The sequence below is a fragment of the Drosophila sechellia genome, chromosome 2L (assembly GCF_004382195.2).
Source record: "Drosophila sechellia strain sech25 chromosome 2L, ASM438219v1, whole genome shotgun sequence".
In the NCBI taxonomy this organism is placed as follows: domain Eukaryota; kingdom Metazoa; phylum Arthropoda; class Insecta; order Diptera; family Drosophilidae; genus Drosophila; species Drosophila sechellia.
In genome coordinates, this window is record NC_045949.1 from 15866965 (window position 1) to 15889737 (window position 22773).

Below are 22773 nucleotides of genomic sequence, written 5' to 3' on the forward strand. Positions count from 1 at the left end.
TGGCTGACAAAAAAGTTTCGAACTGCCAAAAGTTGATTACGTGCTTCAAGGCGTTCGACTCGATTGGAAATTCTTTTCTGGTCTATCTGTCTCTAATTGAAGTGCGTTCGTATAAGTTCTCGAAAGTTTTTGGCAAACTCTTCTCTACCGGTCAACGGTGAAGAGTCAACAGCGGAAAATATGCCGCAATTTTGGTCCGCTCATAATTTCAAATGCAAATCAAATGCGCACAGCCAACATTTTGCGGTTTTCTCTGGGGCTCACTTTCTGCCCACTTGAGCCATCAGACGTGACGTTGTTAATACACTTGAGAATATTTAAATAAATATAATTATTCCCAAGCAAGTTAAGCATGCTGGTGTACTTAAAGTGAGCAAATTGTTTAGAACAATATATATTCGGATAAGCTAATGTCGCAACACTTTTTTCAGTGTTGAACAAACCGCACACAAGTTGCGCCAGCTTCTCATCCGGCAGATACGTGTTCCACAGCTGCCACAATTACGAGAGCATTAACATGAGGTTTTGGAGGATGGGTGCCCCCAAAAGCATGCCCGCAATTTAGCCAGGTTGCAGTGTGCAGTGGCTAGAGCCTGGGAAAAATACCTGAAATGCCACTACTGAAAGTTTTCCTCTTTTTGCATTCCACCTTTTGTCAGTACAAAACTGCAGGCAACTACACTCCAAAAGGGCCCTCCATCATACGCTTTCTAGTTGTTGGTTTTGCACCTCTTATTTTAATAATAAAAAAATGCGGGTATATTACATTCATGAATATGTAAATAGTGCATTTGCGCTTTAGCAGCATTTTTTACTTGCCGTTTAATTAATGCATTCTCAATACATTGAAAGAAAGTTTAATTAGCTACATGTCCAAAAATAAAATCTGAAAGAACATCTCTCACCTTTCCTATAAGAAAATAGTTTTCTAGCTTTATTAAGATATATGTATATATTTATTTTTTAGTATAACCAGGTATCATTTAGTTGAAAAACTCAAACTTTCCGATAGTGGTAGCGCTCCGTGTAAAAGTAAAACGCTGTTGAGTTCATTAAAAAATTTGACTAAGTGCGTTGTCATCGTCATCATGGAGACCTCTGACCCTGTCTCCTCATAAATGTGAACTGCTGCTTGGCATCCTGCACGTCCTTGCCAGAGGTTCTATGTGCATATGTGTGTGTGTGCTTATATAGATACATATACGGATGGTTTTTCGGTGAGGATATGCTACTGATGTGCGGTAGGCGCGCTTGAACTTTGCCGCTTCGCATGTGTGTCTCGGTTTTTTTTCTTTTTGGGTTTTTGCGCTAACCGAAATTGGATTTTGTTGCTAAACGCAGGCTGAATACTTCAAGCGGAATTATGGCAAGATGATGGGCCCCAAAAGTCTGTTTTTGAGGTTCATGAAATATGCAGGTGGCATACGATTGTGTCTTACGAATTAATTAATACTCGCAAGGAGATAGCGCTAAAAGAAAAATTTTAATAGATCTCAAAGTCATTTCCACTTTAAATAAATTTACAGATTAAATTACGGTAAGAATTACTTTTGTTAAGCTGGATCACAAGAATTTAAGACTTAATATCTCGTTTTCTTTTTAAAGCACTAGCGAAAAGGGTCACAAAAATTTATAAAAAAAATCAAAAATTAATTAATAATAATAATAATAAAATTAACCAACTATTAATAAATTAAATTAAACTACTTCGCCCAAATCACCAAATAAACCTCTTTTTAAAATTAGTTTACACAAAGCTACAAATAGCTTCCATAGGCATCGAAAATTATTTAAAAAACTCTTGAGGTGTGAGAATCTCGATAATTCTCTTCTCGAGAGCTCTTTGAAAAGTGTGGAAAACTCGCCTCTCTGTTGTGAATAAGCGGCACAAAGAAGATACGCGTTTCCCTTGTGACAAAATCAATAGATAAAGGAAAAACCACGAAAACAGCTGTTTTAGACATTCCAAATGTAAACAAGGAGAGGGACTAAAAATAGGACTCTCTCTTTAAAGAGCAAGGATTGTCCCAAAGAGAGGGGCTGGCATTTTACGTTTGCCAGAAATCCGAAATCAGTTGTTCGCAGCTCTTCGACATCGGCGGCTCGTGGCACGGAAAAACGCTAAGACCGCGCAAAATTTAACATCGCCCGTCCACACACACACACACACATACAGTCACAAGCGACAGTGTGTTCCATATGTGTAATCAAATCGTTCGGAGCCCCGCCGTTTATATATAGAAAATTTCAACGCACGCAGCTCTGAGGAAAACTAAAATACGAAAATAAATTACGAAAATCGTGGCCACTTTTCACAAGGCGCACCAAAAAAAATGAAATGAATAGTATCGCACTTTCCACGGGCTCGCGTTAATCGCAGTTATTATCGTTATTATTATTCGCATTACGCATACGCCCCGTGTCCCGCTCGGCGTGCTTGTGTGCCTGTGTGCGGTGGAGAGCGAAAAGAAAAGCTCTGCTTGCGTCGCCGTCGACGTTGCGACTCCACCCTAAATTGTATATCAATTTTGAAGTGGTATTTCGTGTTTCTCAAAGTGTACCGCCTGCCTGCTTGACCAGAAACGGGGCCAAATGCCACGATATAGTCCCTACGAACAATACCAGTGAGAATCGAATCGAATCGAAAACAAAAAACACAAGGAAAATGCGAGAAAAATGTTTGGTTTATGCGAAAAGTTGATGACACATTTCGCTGTCATTTTGACCGCATTTTCTCTCTCCCAGCCGCTGTTGTTGTTGCTGATTTGCGGGCCGCATGGCGGCACCTTCCCCACGCCCTTCACCACCCACTGGGCGGAGGCCTCGGCGGCGGATGAAGCGTAAGTCCCCCTCCCTTCTCTCAGGTGGAAATTGGTCAGCAGGATATTTACATTTAAGAGACACGCAAGGATTTTAATTTGTGGACAAAGGGAATGGGGTCTTTGAAACGCAGTCAATTAGGGGGCGTGCCCGCCGCCCTCATCTCGTTGTCACCGTCGCTCGTTAATTTTTTCGTACATTTTATGCTAATTTCGTTGCCTGTCGCGCGGCTTTTTATTCGTCTACACAATATTCCCTGTGGGCATAAAATGGGGCTTTTTTCGACTGCCAGCTATGAATAAGCTTATATTCACGCAACAGCGGGTGAATTCAAAGTGCTTATTTATTTCTAAAAACTTCAAAGTATTCATTTTGAATTTATTTTTTGCTGATTTTAATTTTCATTATTTAGTGGATTACTTACGTTGTAGTTTTTAACATAATTTCACCTCGAGTAAATAATAGTAATCAAACGAAAACTTAACTGAAAGGATAACTATATTTTACTCGGTCATTGATTTTTGAGTAGCCCAAAACTTGAGTTGTTTTAATTCCTGATTTTCATTCAACCAAATTACAAATTCCTGTGAATCAGCTTAAGTTGCTTTCAAGGCAGGAATATGCAAATTATTTGCTACATGTGAATATTGAGATGTGCTGATAAGCTATTAAAACAACCACTAACAATGATTCGTACTTAGTTTGGGTTTCACAAACACAATCACTTTGGCATTTGCATCTCTATAAATTTTAGCTTGTAAAATAAGCAGACTACATGATATTCCAAGCAAAGCTTTTGTGTTAAACTAATAATGCATTGCATGGAAATATGATTTTGCATTGACTAGGGACTTTGGTTAATTAAAACACATGTTCTTGAACACTTCCCACATCAATGGAACAAGAGACGTGGTTAGTTGGTAAAATGAATTTATATTCGTTTCCACACCAAGATATCATATTCCTAATAAGGTATTCCTATGGTCTAAATGGCAATATATTTCGTTGCGTGTTTAAGCGTCTTGTCTTTTGTTTCGAACAATTTCATTTCACTTTGTGCGTCAGCATTTTCACTCATTCTGGCTCTCTAGACTTTTCTCCCCCTGATATTATTTCCCTTGCTAGAGGGTCGCAATTTTTGTTGTGTGCCCCACGTTTTTATGAAGTCACATGAACATTATTTGTCTGACATGCTGACTTTTCGAATGACGCGAAAAGGTACAATCACTGATGCCTATTTACGCTAAATGAATATTTTATGGGGCATTTTGTTTGAGGCCACTAAACAAATGGCCAAAATACCTACAATTAATTAAAGTAAACGGGGACCTAGGGAAAGCAAAATCTGTTCTCTTTTGTTTGCGAACGAAAGCTTACGGCCCTCATGATTAATAAGTTTTAAATAAGCTAGCCAAATATATTTTCAGTGAAAAGTAATATATAACAGAATATACATTTTGAAAAACAGAAAAGATTATAGGTATAGTTATCATTGCGTAAATACGCTAGCAAGTCTAAATGACTAATAAAAAGTAATGCGGTGCACATAAATTATAATAAAGTAAATGTCCAATTAGCGAACTACATCATGGATAGATAAATAATCAAATATTAAAGACCAAAAACCCCATAATAAAATTTCCCCAACCAAATTAGCTCTACTAAATAGCCACAAAATTGCGGCATGAAAAAGAGCAGAGACCGAAAATCGTTTAATGTCCGTTCGCATTACAAAGAATATTTAATGGGGAATCGGGATTTTTGGCGCATTGCAGCCAGTCGAGCTTTAATAGAATATAGCAATTTATGCCCGAGGGAACCGTAATAAAAATTCAATCTTAAACAGAAATTATTGTTCAAATATGCGCGTATTAAATGATTCCAGGGAAAATTTAGTTTGTTGGGACGAGATTTCATTTTCGTTAGCGATCCCATGACCGCTCTGTAAGTGATACATTTTCGCCGAGTGCTTAGGGTTTTCCCATTTTCCGTGGCCGCAGCTAACAAGGGCCATCTAAAACAATGACAAACGAGATACGACATAGCAATATGGGCAAATTAATTGAACAACTCCAGAACGCAATAAAAGCCAGAGAGGAGGCATCGTTCATTTTCAACTACCAACCAGCGGCAAAAACAATTTCACCGAGCGCCGACCGGGCCAAAACACTTGAGAGCGTGCGGGGAATATATATATATATATTGGGGCAAATATCGGGGTGCTTCGGGGCTGGCGGAATAACTGTGTCAAAGGCAACGTCGGCGACAGAAGTGAAATGAAAATGGCCGAAACAGCGCCGCCGGCTGCGTCGGCGACATCAAAAGCCACGTCAAGAGATTTCCCGCACTGAAAAGAGAGATAAAGAGCGGGTAGAAAATAGTGCGGTCATGCGCAGGCAGCAGCACAGAATGCCTTTAAATGTTTATAGTTAATGCCAAACTCTCACGCGAACGGTTGTCAGGCAAATGCAGTTGGCTAAATGAATTATTTACACGTTTTCTAGTATACACTCACATAAAAACTATTAAAAAAAATCACATAAAAATGGGTAAAAATGCATGTATGTATGTGTTTGCTTTTTTTAACCGGGTTATCAAATGTCAAGTGGCCGTTATTAATGCATTTCAAGTCAATGCAATATGGCTTAAAGGGCTTTGACATTTTGCGGGCGAAATGTAAATATTAAGACTTTACAACACTACTGATTACCAAAAAGAAAATCAAATGAAAGTAATGATGATTACCCCTCCATATTACAATTAGTTGTTTCCAAGTCTTCTAACAAAACCTTGTAAATTTGATACAAATACGTTACTTAAATGTTCATATTTTCTAATTAGTGGTAGTTACATTTGTCTTGTGTATAATTCACCTTTCTAATAACTATAAAGTTATTTTAAACGCTTATCTAAACGTTAGCAACCTATATTTTAATTATTTTTTGCTATTCGAATGCATTAACTAATGAAATCGGCCCAAAATCATCCCACATTCTGAAGAGAAAGCCTTTCCTTTAAGAGTAAAAGAAAAGAGAGCGAGAAAAGAGCGAAGGTGCGCGCGCAGGCACTTGTTGATTTCTCAACTCGGAACAGCTGCTCGTGGTGGAACGCCGACTGCGCTGCCAGGAAGACGGCGTTGTCACCGCATTGTGGCCAGGTGCGAGGCGCAAGGAAGGTGCGAACACCACCCACAATCCACCCAACGCCCCTACACACCGCTGGCAAACATGTGCGCTAATTGAATTAGTGGAACTCGGACAGGTGGTTGACACCTCGCTGGCGCACTTTTGACATCGGGACAGTGTTGTTTACTGCTTTGCACTGCGTGGGGATATAACTCACAATAGATTTTAATGGGATTGCATGTTCAATGCCAGAAAGAAAAAACAAGTTGTGTGAAGGGATAACACAACCAATTAAGTACAAAAGTACAATTTCAATGGCTTATTCTTTATTTATGATTTTTATAAAGCCAAAAAGAAGTCCTGTGAAAGTATTGAATGCGACATCATAAAGATCACAGATTGAATTAAGCTAAAATAACTGAATTTATGATATGATAGTTTTTAAAGTTTTGGGTATAATTTTGTTTAAGATAATTTATAATAATATTAATATTTATTTATTACAATTCATTTACCAAATATTTTTCTTATTGCAGCGTCGGCAAGTGGGCAACCCAGTTTGGCGACGAGCTGTTCGCGCTGGCGCAGAAGATCACCAAGTCGCAGGAGATCAAGGAGAAGTACAAGGAGTACAATGCCCGCGTGGAGCTGAAGAACGGCACCGAACTGATTAAGTCGATAACGAAAAATGTGGGCAGAATGCTGGCGAGGAAGATGGACGCGGTGCGCTGCATCCAGGAGCGGGCGGAATACGTGAACGAGAACTTTGAGTTTAATCTCACCTATGCGCTGCAGAACTTCACCTACTTCTCTAGCAAGTATTCGACCTTCAATGGAAACAGTTCCGAGGAGCTGGAACCGAATGAGGCTGAGTTCGCCTGGATGTATCGGAATATGGAGCTGAATCCGGACACACACTTCTACAATACGCCAGTGGACACGGAACACAGTTCGGTGCACGTGCCATCGAATATATGGGATCGGTCGGAGCGCGTTCTGAAGACCATAATGTGGTCCGAGCATCTGGACGAGGTGTTCCGGCAGAATTACCAATCCGATCCGGCCTTGTCTTGGCAGTACTTTGGCTCCGATACGGGAATCCTTCGGCACTATCCGGCTGCCCAATGGACTGATACCAGACCAAATCGGGATGATGCCGACACCTATGATTGCCGCAAGAGGTCTTGGTACATTGAGACAGCCACGTGCTCAAAGGACATTGTCATCCTGCTGGATCATTCGGGTTCAATGACGGGTTTCCGGCATCACGTGGCAAAGTTCACCATTCGCAGCATCCTAGACACTTTCTCCAATAATGATTTCTTCACCATTCTGCGGTACTCGAGTGAGGTGAATGACATAATACCCTGCTTCAATGGAGCCCTCGTCCAGGCGACACCTGAAAACATAGAGGTCTTCAACCAGCAAATCGAACTGTTGGACGATCCCGAAGGATATGCTAATCTCACCTTGGCCTACGAGACGGCCTTCCAACTGCTGCGAAAATACTACGATAGTCGCCATTGTGTCACCAATTCAACGTGCAACCAGGCCATCATGCTGGTCACCGACGGAGTGGCTGGAAATACCACCGAAGTCTTTCAGAAGTACAACTGGGGCAATGGCGAAAATGGAACCTCGCAGATGGACACCCGTGTGTTCACCTATCTGCTGGGCAAGGAGGTCACCAAGGTGCGCGAAATCCAGTGGATGGCCTGCCTCAATCGGGGCTACTACTCGCATGTCCAAACTTTGGATGAGGTCCACGAGGAGGTGCTCAAGTACGTCGATGTCATTGCCACGCCCTTGGTGCTGCAGAACGAACAGCATCCGCCCACCTGGACGCACGCCTTCACCGATAAAACGGTTAGAGTCTGAATACTGGAAATATTTTAATAATATTATATATATAATATTATAATATTATATTTTTCCATACAGTACGATCCAAAAACTTCCAATGAGAAACGACCTCGCCTAATGATATCCGTGGGAGTGCCCGCCTTCGATCGCTTCTATCGCCACGTGAACAGCACCAATCCGAGGGCACGTTTGTTGGGAGTCGCTGGAACAGACGTGCCCGTGGAAGATATAGACAAGCTGACACTGCCCTACAAGGTGGGAATAAGGACTTTAATTAAAATGTTTGATACTAATTGGCAATTATTTTCCAGCTGGGTGTTAATGGCTACTCTTTTGTGGTGTCCAACAATGGATATGTTCTGCTGCATCCCGATCTGCGACCCATTGGGGTAAGTTGATTGGTGTCAAATGGTGTTGATATATATATATTGTTACATAACCCACACCAGACCAATGGAAAGATGAATCCCAACTACAACAGCATCGATTTCACCGAAGTGGAGCACCTGTTCGAGGACCAAAGTCCTCGGGAACCGGGCGAATCTATTCTACACATACGCAACGCCATGGTGCGCCACGAAGCCAATGAGTTCAAGAGCATATCGGTCAAGTTTCACTATGACAAGATGCGCCGTGTTTCCGAGGAGAAGCAGGACTACTTCTTTGCCCCGCTGCCCAACACACCATTCACCTTGGGCATCGTAATGCCCACCGAATATGGCAAAACTTGGATCAAAGTTGGCGAGGAGGTGGACAAGAACAAGCACATGAAGATAAATATATCGGACTTCTTCATCGGCGAAAACTGGAAAGTTCATCCGGATTGGTGGGTGTTAATCTAAATCCGCTTGAATTTATTAAAACATTAAATATTTGATTGATTGTACAGGGTTTATTGCAAATACCACTATCTGGAGGGTCATGAGTTTAAAACACCTGAGGCGGAGTTGCGCGAGTTTCTGGCCAAGATGCAAAACGATTGGAAGTGGTCAGAGCAGTATGCGGAGGATGAATCCGACTGGGACGACAAAGATGATCGTAAGTGTGCCAATTAATTTGGTGATTTAAAAAGGAACAATAATTATATCTGATTTCAGTGAACTGTGGTCGCAAAACGCTTGGTGATGATGCCTACTATTGCAACAAGGAGCTGGTGAACCTGCTCATCTTCGACGCCAAGGTAACGAATTCCAGCTACGGTGTTTGGCGCTTCGAGAGCGACGAGGAACGGCAGTTGATCGAGCGTTTCGGTGCTGATCTGCGATTTGTGGCCACCATGAGTGGCCTGACCCGCTGGCAGTTTATCTTCGGAGAGGTTGAGGTGGACACGGATCGGGAATTCGGGGATTACCACACCACGGCCATCGATGAGACCTGGTACAAGAGTGCCATTCTGCAGCATCACGAGGATCGAGCGGAGAGCTTCGTCTACTCGGTGAAGTACTACGATGATCCCATGGAGGACAGCGAGGTCAAGGTCACCGCCTCACATGCCATCTTTCCGAGGGACGGCGGCAAGGAGGCGCCCGCCTGCGTAGTGGGCTTCCAGTTTTCCCACGCCCGCATGTGGGAGCGCTTCTTCAGCATCACCGCAGTGGATCATGTTAGTCGATAAAAAAATTAAAACTTTATGTTTTGTAGATTACTTACATTTTTCCATCTGAATTTTTTAGTGCAACCACTGCTTACCCATCTGCACTGATGACGACGTGGATTGTGTGGTGATTGACAATAATGCGTACATCGTGATTGGACAGAATATCAACACCACTGGCAAGTTCTTTGGCGAGTTCCACGGCGATGTCATGACTGCGATGGTGGAACGGGGCATCTTCCTCAGCATAGAGGTATACGATTACCAGGAGCAATGCAAGGAGGAGCCAAAGGCGGGTAGCGATGGACACGGTCTGCTGCATGTAAGTCCTGCCAATTTGAGTTTAATCATATATTAAATATTTTATATATATTTCCGCTCCAGCCTCTTCGATTGTTAAGCCTCGGCTGGAAGTATTTAGTAGGCCGACTCTTCTTTGAATACCAGAGGATTCAATGGTGGGCTGATGGAGCGCCATGTAAGTGCTAGATTGTTTCAACAATATGTAGAGCAATATACTTATATCTTTAATCCCATTTGATCCTTCTTTCAGTTATGGAATACACAGATGAGATTGAAGACGAGTACGTGGCCGTGGGTGATGGAGGAAAGTCTTCAGCTTCGAAGCCAAAAGATGATAGCGACGACGAAAACGCCATGTTCGATGAACCCGAACCCGATCCCATCTATAAGGCGTGTGACAAGCGATCCACTCTTTATGCACTGCAGCCATCTGCCCTCGTGGGCATCAATGACTTTGTGGAGGCGCCTTCAACTCGACCCTTCTTGGTCAAGAAGATCCCGAACTCCAATCTGGTGCTGGTGGTGGTCAATGTCCTGATGCCGTCGCGTAGCGTTCGCCTGACCACCGAACCCCAGCGGATGGAATACGATAAGGAATTCCCCTGCTATAAGCTCAACATGAGCTTCTACGAACGGCGGCGCATCGAAGAGTGTTATACGGTACACGAAGATGTAAGTATTTTAATGTGACCATGTCCTTCCGTCCGTCCTTCTGTGCGTCCGTATAAAGGTTGAGCTTTCGGAAACTAAAGAGATACCGCAAGTCTCACTCACTCTAGCACCCAGAATCCGCTCTAATTTTGTCCTATGATTAAACTAACTCATGTGATTAAGATTTTAAATTAAATACTATTATTTCCTCTTTATTTAGGAGGAACTGTACACCTATTGCGGCAATGCCTCGCGGCTGGTTTTGACGCTTCAGCTAATGCCGCTGACCATAATTTTAGTGTTTTACCTGACGCACAGCTTTATGCGTTAGGTACAATGTACACAGAACTATACATTATACAACTATTATGTACTATACGCGACTACGATCGGTTTGTTGTTTATACATATACATATATATAAATATATTTTTGGTTTTCTATAGATCGTAAACTATGCCGTAGTCCAATACTTTGTCGAATGTTTAACAACAGCGCAAAAAAAACAAAAACTGGCACAATCTTCGGTACTAAAACCACTATAAGCAAGAACAATTTCAACTTTTAGACTTACAAACTGCGCCAAAAATTATGAAACTGGGTCTTACTTTATTTTAAAAATGTAGTGAACGATGGAGGCCGCTGTAAGCAGAGGAGACAACTTAAAGACCAACGATTTCACACGATGAGTTTCCTTGTTCCAAGCTGCTCCTTCAACAGTTTCTTAGAATCTTAATGAACGCAATGTTTTTTTATATATACAATACCTAACGCCTATAGAAAAAGAACCCACGTTTCAAGGACTATTTTGATAGATTAATATGGTGCAACCAATGCCAAATATTAAATGAATAAATTAGCAAAAAATTAGTAAATGCGAACAAAAATAATTCGAATGACAATTATTTTTGTAATTTTATAAAACTTAGTTGATTTTGTACAACAATAAAACGTATAAATATTATAAAACACGTAAAATGATGGAGAAGCAAAAAAATACACAAAACACCTACTTTTGTTAGGAATATTCGCGATTTCTCAAAGCCGAATAGAATGGTTTTCGTTTTTGAACGCAGCCTAAAACGGTTTACAACAGATAATATTTAATGTTAATGCGGCGAACATTTTTCATATGTTTTCCAACGGTTTTGTAAAGTGTACTTTATTGAATGTAATGTTTTTAAAACGGCAAGTTAACGCACAGATTTGTAAAACCAAGCATAGGACCACCTGTAAAGTATGCAATACTTATTTAATACTGAGTTCGAAAACCCCATCTATAATTTACAGCGCTCTTCAGGCCTTACACTAAGTCGAAAGTCTTTAGCAAGATTTACACGGAAGATGGAAGGGGAAACCAAACCTTAAATGAATACCAACCTAATTGCCTTTGTATCGTATTTCGAATGTGGAAACAATTTATGAACTTTATGAATTTATGCCTAGAAACCTAAAACAAAATATGTAAGATTATGATGAAGACAATTTAAATTAAGATTATTTTCAAGGAAATGAAATCAAAAGAAGACGGAGTTTTTAAAGGTGAGCTAAGATGCTGAGATGAATGGCAAAATGAAATGAAAACAGTTAACTATTAAATGTAATTTTTTAAACAAACTGAATTACTAATACAACCTTTATTTTTTGGAGTGTTTAAACGTTGTAAAATGTATAAAAAATATGACATAACAAAATCTAGTTATAATGGTATACGTGGATTTGCTGCAAGTTCATCATCAAGTTAATGTTCATCTCTATGAGTTATAGGCTCTTTTTAATCACATTTTATTAAATTTCGACACGTATACACAATGTATATGACATGTCCACTAATAATAAGAAATGATAAACATTTTAAATTTCCTTAGCAAAATAAATGAACTAATCGTCGACAAATATTTAACTGATTTTCATTTGTTATGGATTTTAAAAGGGTAAGTATAATTTAATATTTATACCTTAAGCAACCCTCTTAAATTCCTCACAACCCTTCTATCTTAAGCAATTGACTTTACAGTTATAAGTGAAAAAAGTTTTCGAGCAGAAAATCGGCGGAAAATTAACACAAATTTAATTATCAACGGTCGTTGTTTTGTTTTCTTTATATAGTACCTGAAATATTACGGTTTGTTTACTTAATGGTCAGAGAAATTTAAACAATGTACTCTTTTTCTTTAAAGACTTTATTGTTATGTGTGTTCTTAAAAATAATTAAAGCAAGCGTAAGGAAAAATTTTCAATTGTAAATTATTAATTAAAAAGTTCCTTTACAGTTAAGTGATATTAACACTGGAAATGTGCACAAGCAACACAACAAAGATTCATTTCCGAACCCATACTCTAATGGAAGAGATTTTATATCGAATCAAGAAAACAAAATCAATTATATTTCTCCAAATCAACATGGAAGAATGTTTATGCATCAAAGAGACAAGCTTCCATTTCAACATGATGAACATGATCGACAAGTTTTCAAGGATCAACACCGAAATTATTTAGCACCACGAAATCCACCGCAACTTAAAATTTTGCAGGAATTTCCTGTTTCATCATCAAACGGGACTCTTGACGATTTAAAATATTCATCACAGTTAGAAGGGAGCCACGATTCATCCAAATATAATAAAACCTTTCATACCGAAAGGTATGATTACAAACAGAATGGAGATTCACAAGAATTGGAAAATATCATTTCAGAAAAGAATTTGCAAGATTCTAAAGCAGAATCGCAACCAAAGAATATGCATTCGTTTCGAATTCCTGAAGCAACCGAATCTCATTATAATGACGAAGAATTACAGAATATGAAAGATTTACATAAAGAACTGCAGCGACAATATCGATCTGGATTTGTGCAGGATAAGCCAGGAGCAGAAAAGGTACGCGAAACTGCATCGCAACTGATCCTCCAGTGGGCGGAAAATCAGCGCAGTTTATTAGATTCCTTCGTGAAGGCGATCACCGATGTATTGAAAGGTCATGATCCTAATACCAATAGAAATATGACCCCTCGAGATATAATACTTTTAAAAGATATGCTTAATCAATTACTTGAATTAGTAATGCAATTGAGGGAAGATAGCTCCAGCATACGTACTAAGAGCGTATTAAACAAGTGGATAGAGACACAAAAATCACTAATTGATTCATTTTCGCAGGCTATTGAAAATACAAATCAAAATTTGGACAACATTGCCAATGTAAATGAGGTCATGGAGAATTTGAATAAAAACCTGAAGGAACTGGTGATTTTGTTAAGCGATAAGGAAAGTTTCACAGCAACAGAAAGTAGTAGTTCCCAACAAACAACTAGTTCTTATTCAGCCACTAATTTCTACCAAACATCCAGCACTTTTGGCTCAACTCATCTTATTGTAGGCGAAAATATCAATCGAATTAATATAATGGGAAATTTGATTAAGGGACTAAGAAACATTATTAATCAAATGAATGAAACAAATAAAACTTCAAGTTCTACTTCTTATACCAAAACGGAAAGCACCTTTACTCATCCGAGTACATCCACTTATGTGAACGCGGAGGTCACTACTTCCCATCCAACTACAAGCACCTATGAAGTTACAAATCTAATAACCGAGGAAAGTAAATTTAAGGACATGTTTAATTTGATTAAAGGTATAGAAGAGCTGATCAGTCAATATAACGGCAAACATAAATTTACAACGACGACCACTCATTCCTCAGATGGTGGTATTACCTCCCAATTCTTTACCACCACTACACCGAAAACAGTGACTACTAATTCCCAATCATCTACTTCTAGTCATTCAACAACAGAGAGTTCGCCTAGTAATCCAACAACAAACAACTATGAAGTCACTATTGTTGATCAGGATAACCATAAATTTAAGGTTATGGAAAATTTGATCAAAGATCTTAAAGGATTGATCAATCAATTCAGTGATAAAAAAAATATTACGAGTGCCACCCATTTAACAGGAGACAGCAAAAGTTTCCAGTCAACAGCTACGACTGCATCAACAGAAGGATCTTCTTCCCATCCAGTTTCATCCACCAAGGCGACAACATCGACGACGACCTTTCAATCAACTATTTCTAACCATTTGTCAACAGAGGGAACGAGTTCTCAGCTTAATACTAGTCTTTCAACAACAGGAACCACTCATTCCTTTCAAACTACAAACACGCATGATTTTAAAGACCAGATTAATGGCGATGATTCTAAAAGTCTGAAACATTTAATTAAGATACTTTCAGACCTGGTCTATTCATTAAATGATAAAAATAATATAAAAAGTACCAGCCATTTAACAACAGAGAGCACATTTAATAGTTCAATTAATACAACCAACTCAACTACTTATGCCTCAACAACTTTTTCAACAACAGAGAGTATGGCCATCCATTCAAATAATACACAGATATCAGACACCACACGGTCAACTGAAGAGAGCACATCTTCTCAATTCACCGCAACCAATACAAGAATATTGATCACTGATTCCCAATCTACTACTCCTTACCTTTCAACAACAGAAAGCTCGGTTTCCCAATTTACCAACGAGAAAAATATAAATAGTAGTTCACAAAGCACGGGAGAGAACACAAATCCAATTATATTCAACAATTCAACAACTATGAGCTCTAATATCCATTCTACTACATATAACAGGTCAATAACAGAAAACACAGCATCCCATCTCAACCTTTCAACAACAGAGGGTTCCCCAACCATATCTCACTCAATTACCCCTAGCCAAACAAGTTCGCTTAGTTCATATAAAGACAAAATCAAAAACATTGTTGAACTTTTAAGAAAATTACGTAAGATTCAGAAATCTTTAGCCGACAAGTCGAAGGGTCAACTTTCACCAACGCTCATATCGAGAGTAAAAGCCGTACTAAAGCAAATCGTCGCGGGCAATATTGATTCAGTAAACGGCGATTCAGCTGAGTTGGAAATTCTTCTTTCCACAACAGTCAATCCCAATGAAGATACTACCGACTTGACGATGGAAAAATTGTTAAAGCTACTTGATGATTTTGAAATGATGTATAACGTATTGTTGGATGGTAGTACTACGCAATCCACAACACAGAACAACACAATTTTTTCAACGACATACAGTACAATTTTTTCTACCACCCAAAGCATATCAACAACTTCACCAACACAGAATGCCTTAACAAGTTCCACACCAAATACTTCAACAACAGAATACTCTTCCACTAATAATCTAAGGAGTGATGTATCAAATAATCTCCAGCCAATTGTAGACGCAATTCAGCAATTGAAGATGGCATTATATCATGACTTCTATGCTTTTAAAAAATCTCAAGAGGAAAGGTATTTTTATATTGCACATATTTAAAAAAAAATATATATTATTCTTGTTTTTATAGAATGGAAAAAATTCTTCAACTGCTTAGTGGCAAACCAATAGATCGGCGGACAAAACCAATTGCTAAGCCGAGAACTTTACCAAAGGAAGGAAGCCGGGAAATACCAAAAAGAAACGGCTATATAAAAGAGGAGAAAATGTAAGCATTAATAAATGACGCATTCATAATGTAAGAATTATATAGAATTTCCGTATTCTATAGTAGACACCACAACGAAGACAAATTTATTAAAAACCGAAAAAATGTAAATCAATATAGTCACATCCCTAAATCGATTTTAAATTCTTCAAGATCAAAAATAAAAAAGTTCCCATTAAAACTATCTGCTATTAAAGTAAGTGGAGGACTAAAACAGTTGCCTTCCAAACGTAAAACTAATGAAGAAATTTCTGCAATGCATGAGAGTTTCCCGGAACCTTTACCAATACTGCCACATAAGTAAGGCTTTTATCAACACTTTTATGTTGAATAATGTATATACGCGATTTAATTTTACAGAGAGTCCTATGAATTACCAATTATCGGCTTCCTTCCGTTTGGTCAATAATTAAAATAAAATCTTTAAAAGAAAATAGAATAAAAATAAATATGTAAGTGCAGTTTTTTGATCTTAATCTAAATTTTTGTATCACCACCTGGTGGGACATCGAAAAAAATGTATTTGGTTGAAATATTTTTGGTGAACCTATCTCCAAAACCTGTTAGTTTTCAAGGATTCGTACTCCTTTCCAATTTCCAGCAGAAGATCATCAGTCCATCGAATAGAGGAACCTTCGAATTTAGCCAATTTAGATGATACCAAATAAATATCAAACCCATTCCATTCCAATTTTACAGGAATTAACAAAATTGATTGGTTAATTTTAATATAGATCATTTTTATTTTCTTGTAATGACTAACATTTTAAAAAATTACAATTCAATATTTTGGATAAATTATTTATAAGCATTAAATTTGTTTTTATTTTCGGCTTGTGTTTTTTCTTCGTGCTTTTCATCGTCTCCATTTCACACAATATAATTTGTTAATTTGTTGTTTACAATAAGGTTTAATTTTTTTTGCATGTTCATTTTCTCAATTTTTGTTTTATTTTTTCTTGCTGCTTGTTTGAAATAGTTCTTTAATCTGCTTGTTTACTGCTTGCAATTCTTGAGTTTGAATGTATGTAGTCATTAATGTAAAACTTTGTAGTTCTATAATACATATATATATTTAATTATATGTATAGTTATATATATCTGTGAATCACACATACACACATGGAACTCATGCATATATGTGAGAGGCTGATTGGTATTGTAGTGTCAAATAAGCAAGGTGTTTAGCATATAAAAAAGAAGGCTCTAATATAAATAAATGTATTTTTACTATTGAAAGTTAAAAATCAAATAAGTTTTCAGATATATGCCTTCACCCATCGATAGCTAAAAGTGGCCGCATTGAAAAGAAGATAAGCAACAAAATATAAATAATGCAGATTTTTGAGGGCTGAACTTCAAACTAATTTGCGATTAAGTACATTTTTCCGTTTTAGAATATAGATGTTAAGTTTTATCCTTTCCGTGCACCGTTCTTTTACTTAGATCCCGAAAACTTTGTTTATTTATGTGCTTTGCTTGCTGTTGTTAGATTTTATATTTAAACATGTTGTTTATTTTTCAACTACTTCGACAAGCCCTCTACAACCATTTAATGGGGTATTCGGGCCGTTCGTAATGAAATATATGCGTATAAGTCTGTTTATATATGCTGTAGGTACAAAATCAAATTTTTTTAGCTCGCTGTGGTGTGGCTGAATCCAATTGTAAAATAACAATAAATTACATTAATTAATACATACAAATTACACAACTGTTGCCAATACATTTCAATTTGAGATTTGAGGTTTAGTAATAACTGGGGCTGTAACTCAATTTCTCCGTCCATATTTTTGGGCTCTCTGTGGTACATGGTTAATTCAATTTTTCGGATTGCTGCCTATCAATTCATATTTGTGTACGCGCTTTTCTATCCGCTTGCATTTTTTTTTTTTGTTTTTGAAAAAATGAACACTTTTTGTCTGGTGGGAATATACATATGGTGTTGGAAATCTATTGCACAGAACATGAATTCTTATGACCATTTTTGTGCTTTAGTCTCGCCTTTGGCTTGTATTTTTCCAAAAAGGACAGCTGCTTGGCATTAATGGCTCCACGTCGTTTACTAAAACAAATTGCATGTTAATCTCATTTTTCTTCTTGTCGGCTGGTTATCAAACACTTACTCTCTAATCATTTCCACTGCTGCCTCATATTTTAAGCCCAATTCAATCAGTGCCAAGGCAACAAGGACAGGAGCTCGTCCCAGACCAGCCACACAATGAACGGCAACGCAAGCCTCCGGATTTTGTTGATATCTGTAAGGTACAATTATAAGTTATAGAGTTGATTGAAAAACAAATATAAAGGCTTACTTTAATTATTAAATTGCTTTGATTTTGGTCTAAGCCTATAACTCTAGGTCTACGCTTACCGACAAGTTTCATTATCAACAAATGCAGTATTATTATAAATTGCTGATGCTGCCTCGCCAGTATCATTGAGATTATCTGTGCCTGTTAGGGGAATTGTATCTGTGTCCCGACCTGTTGCTGCGGATAAACTGGCTCTGGTTGCTGAAGTTCTTATTGCAGTTGCAGTTGCTGTTGTTGGTGGAACTGTTTTTGGTATGTGTCTGAGCGAGAATCGCTTATGTTTGTAGTAGGATAGTGTGGCGCTTGTGGACTTTCTAAAACTAGGGCACAGCAGCAGCGGTATCATAAAATAGCACACGAAACGAATCATATAGGAAGGTAAGGTAAGTTCTCGTTGATCAAGTTTGGTAGCTTACAGGTAGTACAAGTTGTTGATGGAGTGTGGAATTCGAAATTTACAAAACGAAAACGTTGAGAGAAGTATGAAGGAAGGAATGTGCAGAAGATTTTAGTTAGCCAAATTCTATACAGCAACTTATAACTGATGAGCATTGGAAATCATACTAAGCTAGCAGCTAAGGCGATAGCGGGGACTACAAGCGGGGTTCTGTACAACTTCAAAATGTTCTTCTTTAATTTGTGTGGAATTTTTAAACAGCTCATTGGATATGTGGCTAGCGCAGCTTTTAGATATTTGTCTTTGGCTTTTTTATTCTTTGAATTTAGTAATATTTTATTGTCTTTAGATTGAGTGGCACAAAGCAACAAATAATACTGAATAAATTGATAAAAATCACTTGAGGTTTATTTTTTGTAGACGCGTTTAGTTCGATTGTGGTTTATGATAGCTCAGAAATTATGTTTAATAAAATAATTCAATATTGCAAATACATATGTCTTAAATAAGAACTATTTGAACTGGTGGTTTATCAATCTAATTCGCTTAAAAATAAATGAAAATATTTTTACAGTGTAGTTATAATAATGTTGTTACTATTTATATTCAATGTTAAAACTAACTAAAATCAAATAAATAATGACTAATTTTATTAGATCTCCAGTTTGAATGTGAAACCAAAAAAAAACGCTCAATGCCATAAATGACATAATTAATAAAATAACAATTATCTACGCGAATGCTAGAGCGCTATTATTGTACTCACTTATCCTTTAAGACCTCAAACCACTCGTCAACGACTTGCTGAGGCGGGAAGGTGCCGTCCTCAAAAGCCAGGTCCTTGACAGTAATGCCTTGTGTCTCGAGCTCGTCGGTATTATAGCTGGGTTCGCACACGCGCACCACAGTGTTGACATTGTTCTTCTTTAGCTCCTACAAGAACGATAGGGAAATTAATGGGTTGTGGCTAAGGCTGAGATGATTAAGGGACTTACCATAATGTAGTGATTAATGGTTATGTCTGATGGTCGATCGGTGATTAGGAACTTCATGCCCTTGTACTCAATTAGAGCGGGGGCTGGGCGCAGATCTTTTTGACGCATGGTGATGCTCATAAACAATTACAAAAGCTGTTCTGAAGGACTTAATCTGGCTCGTGTGCACTTAAGTATAGTCTGTTACTTGCTTACAATCTTGAGGTGTGGTTTTTGTTTCGTTTTCACAAAGATTTGATTGGTTTCTTTTAACGGAAGTAGTTTGATTTCTAGATTAAAAATTCAGCGTGTTAGAGGCTTACAATTGAATCTTGTTTAGGCTAGAGTTATGTATAAAAAATAAATATAAATATAATTAACTCTTTTCGTATCGTATCTTAAATGTTTTAAACCAAAACACAAACTTAGTTTAAGTATCGTTTAAGTAAAATTAGTTCTTTTTTTCAATTAAGTACAATTATGGATTTTTCTGCTATCACAAAGAAAATCAATCAATTTTCTTTGACTGAAAAAAGGGTTCCCTGTTAAGTGTCACACGTATTTTAAGCTAACAAAAATGATTTGGGCTCAGTTCCCGTTTTGTTTTCGAAAATATTACAACTTTTTCAAGGTTTCGTTGTTGAAAATTTAAATATTTCCTTGTTGTGATATGATCTGTGATCACCGCGATGCTTTGAATTTAGTATTCCTCTTTCTCTCCCATAGATCGACAGTCTTGGGCTAATTGATGCCGCTGCTGTCGCTACTTCAGCTGATCCGTTGACGGTATTATTCTGATGGTTTCCACACCACTTATCGATGTCGACTCCCGAAGAGGTGACTGTGTTTACTCAGGCTATCTCCGCCTTTTTGTAGGATTGCTTACCTGCAAAGAGTGAGACTAGAATGAGTACAATTCCAGACAAATCTGGTGCAAGTCGGTTTGAGCTTCTTTCTAGCGACTCCCATTGTTCATTTAATTGAGAACAATTCGTGGGAAACTAAAAAACAATTTAGCTCAATTACACGCAATGAAATAATTGAGACTTTCGCCATTTTGTCTCGCACGACACTCTTTTATCCGCGATGTTCTTCGGGGCGGGTCAAGCCGTCAATTGTCCAGAAAGGTCACAGTGCTTTGTTCATTGTAAGTCAAGTGACCTTTCCATCGCCACGCAGTGTACCACCGCCCGTGCCACTTGAGCTAATTAATTAAGCAAGAGGACCATATACCCTGCAAAAATAATCCATACTCACTTTTTATTTGTGCTGTGCCTGGCAGTATTCTGCACTGTCTAGATGAAACTCCATAGATGTGGGAACAGGTCTAACCAACTGCAAAAAGAAATAAAAAGTTGAGACAACATTCGGTAGCACATTTAAATTAAATGAAAATTGACAAAAAGCTGGAAAGTTATTTGTAGAAATTTATTTGACCACCATAAATGTTTGAAAACTAGCAACTAAAAGCTTTTAGGGGAAATACATTGTATACAAAAAAAATCGATTTGCAAAGTGACATATAAATTCTAATTCTAATAAATAAATAAAAATAAAACTGGTGTATTACAATCGAAATCATTCAAGGGTTAGGGCTCACGTTGTATGTTATATACAATTTTAAAACAGATGCCATAAACATACAAAAATTGCGAGTGGAATAAAAATAATTTCAACATTTTTAGGATTTACCAAGTTTTGCAATAATTAATTAGCAACCAAAATAGCCAATTTAAAAATAATAAAATAAAACCGCCTTTATCAACTGAAATTTATCTGCGAAAACAAGAGAACATACGCAAGAAAGATCTTTGAAGTGGATTTTAAATGTATTGGTCGCCTGCTGTCTGAAAAAATATTAAAAATATTCCCTAAAAGTGATCCAAGATAATGTCTCCTCATTTCCACGACCAGTTTACATTATTTATATGCCGTTGATGATCGTGAAAAGCATATGTATAAAATGAGTTCACAAATATAAAGACCGAAGCAGAACAATGATTGTATAATATGTATTTCGCATATATACGTGTATATACACACAAACGCGATAACTCTTTAAGCAAATATTCCATTTTCTATGGCCCCAGTGCGACCTGTGTTTATTTTTGCACTTTTGCCTAAAGTAGGCGAATATTTCTCTCGAAAATTGGCCAATTCCTTCTGGTAAAGGCATTTCGATTATGGTATGTATTTGGAGAATCCATTGTGGAATAGCGAGTGATATTGAAACGCGTGAAACTAATTAAGAAGCGGGTGCAAAAAAAAAAAAAAACAAAACATATAAAAGGAACACTTTGTTGATAGAACTGAAAACTTTCACTTCTTCTCGGAATGCACCTAGTATATACCAGTACATTCTAGATTTGTCAGTGTGTGTGTGTGTTTACCGCATGACACGTTAAGCAACAACACTTTTTGTTGATGCTATATTTCTCAGTCGGTTTTTACTTGTGACTTATGCAATGTATTTTTTGTTTTGCGTCTTGGCGAAATTGAAAAGTCACACAGGCAAATATATATGTAAATATCTATACGTACATAGGTATTTCCCTATGCATTTAAGCAAATACAGTGATTAGTTACTGATTACGACGGAGCTTGTAACGCGTTGATATGGACTCTCGATTAGATATCGACAGGTGTTTGCCGGAAGAAACTAATCGATTTTATCCGCGGATCGTAAAGCTTTCTCTCCTATCAGTTAATTGGAAACTACTGAGGATTGGTCCTCCACATCCAGATTTGCCAGCGGATAAATTGTATTTACCTATCGTTAATCGCCCGTTATGCGGCGTGATAGTATCTCGATTAAATATCGACAAGTGTCGATTCTGAGACGTTGATCGATTACGATTACCACACTAAGTAGACGCGTACTGCTGCGCGATGAGCACTCTCTCATGTTTTGCTATCGACTGGCGATTGTCAACTCTTCGCCACCCATTTTACGCCACGGAAACGGCCGCTCCGTCCGGCAGTAAGTCTCCATTGCCGGGCAGAGCGGAGAGCGGAGAGAGTCGTGACGCACATCTCTCCAATCGCTCACGCAGAGAGGTTTGCTTTCGGCCCCACCACCCCCCACTACTTCCACAAAAAATTATCTTACAGTCTGGTGCATATTTAAAGCACTTTAAAAGGTCTGTTGTGCAAAAACAATAGAGGCAGGAAAAATAGAAACAATTTGCTTGGTTAGTTTTAACTTTCTA

General features: G+C 38.0%; 4 protein-coding genes across 4 annotated transcripts; 2 read left to right on the top strand and 2 right to left on the bottom strand.

Annotated features, from left to right (window-relative positions):
- The first annotated feature begins 2083 nt into the window (after positions 1–2083).
- On the top strand, positions 2084–12253 carry LOC6613670 (voltage-dependent calcium channel subunit alpha-2/delta-3). Its single transcript, XM_032722189.1, has 11 exons — positions 2084–2840; positions 6482–7811; positions 7887–8063; positions 8120–8197; positions 8258–8634; positions 8698–8846; positions 8906–9411; positions 9482–9724; positions 9787–9880; positions 9956–10377; positions 10577–12253. The coding sequence occupies exons 1-11, from the start codon at positions 2677–2679 to the stop codon at positions 10685–10687; spliced, it is 3651 nt and encodes a 1216-aa protein (XP_032578080.1). The 5' UTR covers positions 2084–2676; the 3' UTR covers positions 10688–12253.
- A 375-nt stretch (positions 12254–12628) lies between these two features.
- Positions 12629–16182, top strand: LOC116800961 (mucin-5AC). Its single transcript, XM_032717907.1, has 4 exons — positions 12629–14744; positions 14850–15684; positions 15741–15878; positions 15942–16182. The coding sequence occupies exons 1-4, from the start codon at positions 12767–12769 to the stop codon at positions 16180–16182; spliced, it is 3192 nt and encodes a 1063-aa protein (XP_032573798.1). The 5' UTR covers positions 12629–12766.
- A 1557-nt stretch (positions 16183–17739) lies between these two features.
- Positions 17740–20368, bottom strand: LOC6613671 (protein tyrosine phosphatase type IVA 1). The gene is made up of 4 exons (XM_002038105.2): positions 19586–20368; positions 19357–19523; positions 18005–18136; positions 17740–17943 (listed from the first exon to the last, which is right to left on the bottom strand). The coding sequence occupies exons 1-4, from the start codon at positions 19703–19705 to the stop codon at positions 17832–17834; spliced, it is 531 nt and encodes a 176-aa protein (XP_002038141.2). The 5' UTR covers positions 19706–20368; the 3' UTR covers positions 17740–17831.
- A 451-nt stretch (positions 20369–20819) lies between these two features.
- On the bottom strand, positions 20820–22494 carry LOC116801013. Its single transcript, XM_032718177.1, has 2 exons — positions 22335–22494; positions 20820–20899 (listed from the first exon to the last, which is right to left on the bottom strand). Exon 1 carries the CDS (start codon positions 22467–22469, stop codon positions 22341–22343), a length of 129 nt encoding a protein of 42 aa, XP_032574068.1. The 5' UTR covers positions 22470–22494; the 3' UTR covers positions 20820–20899; positions 22335–22340.
- Positions 22495–22773: the final 279 nt, after the last annotated feature.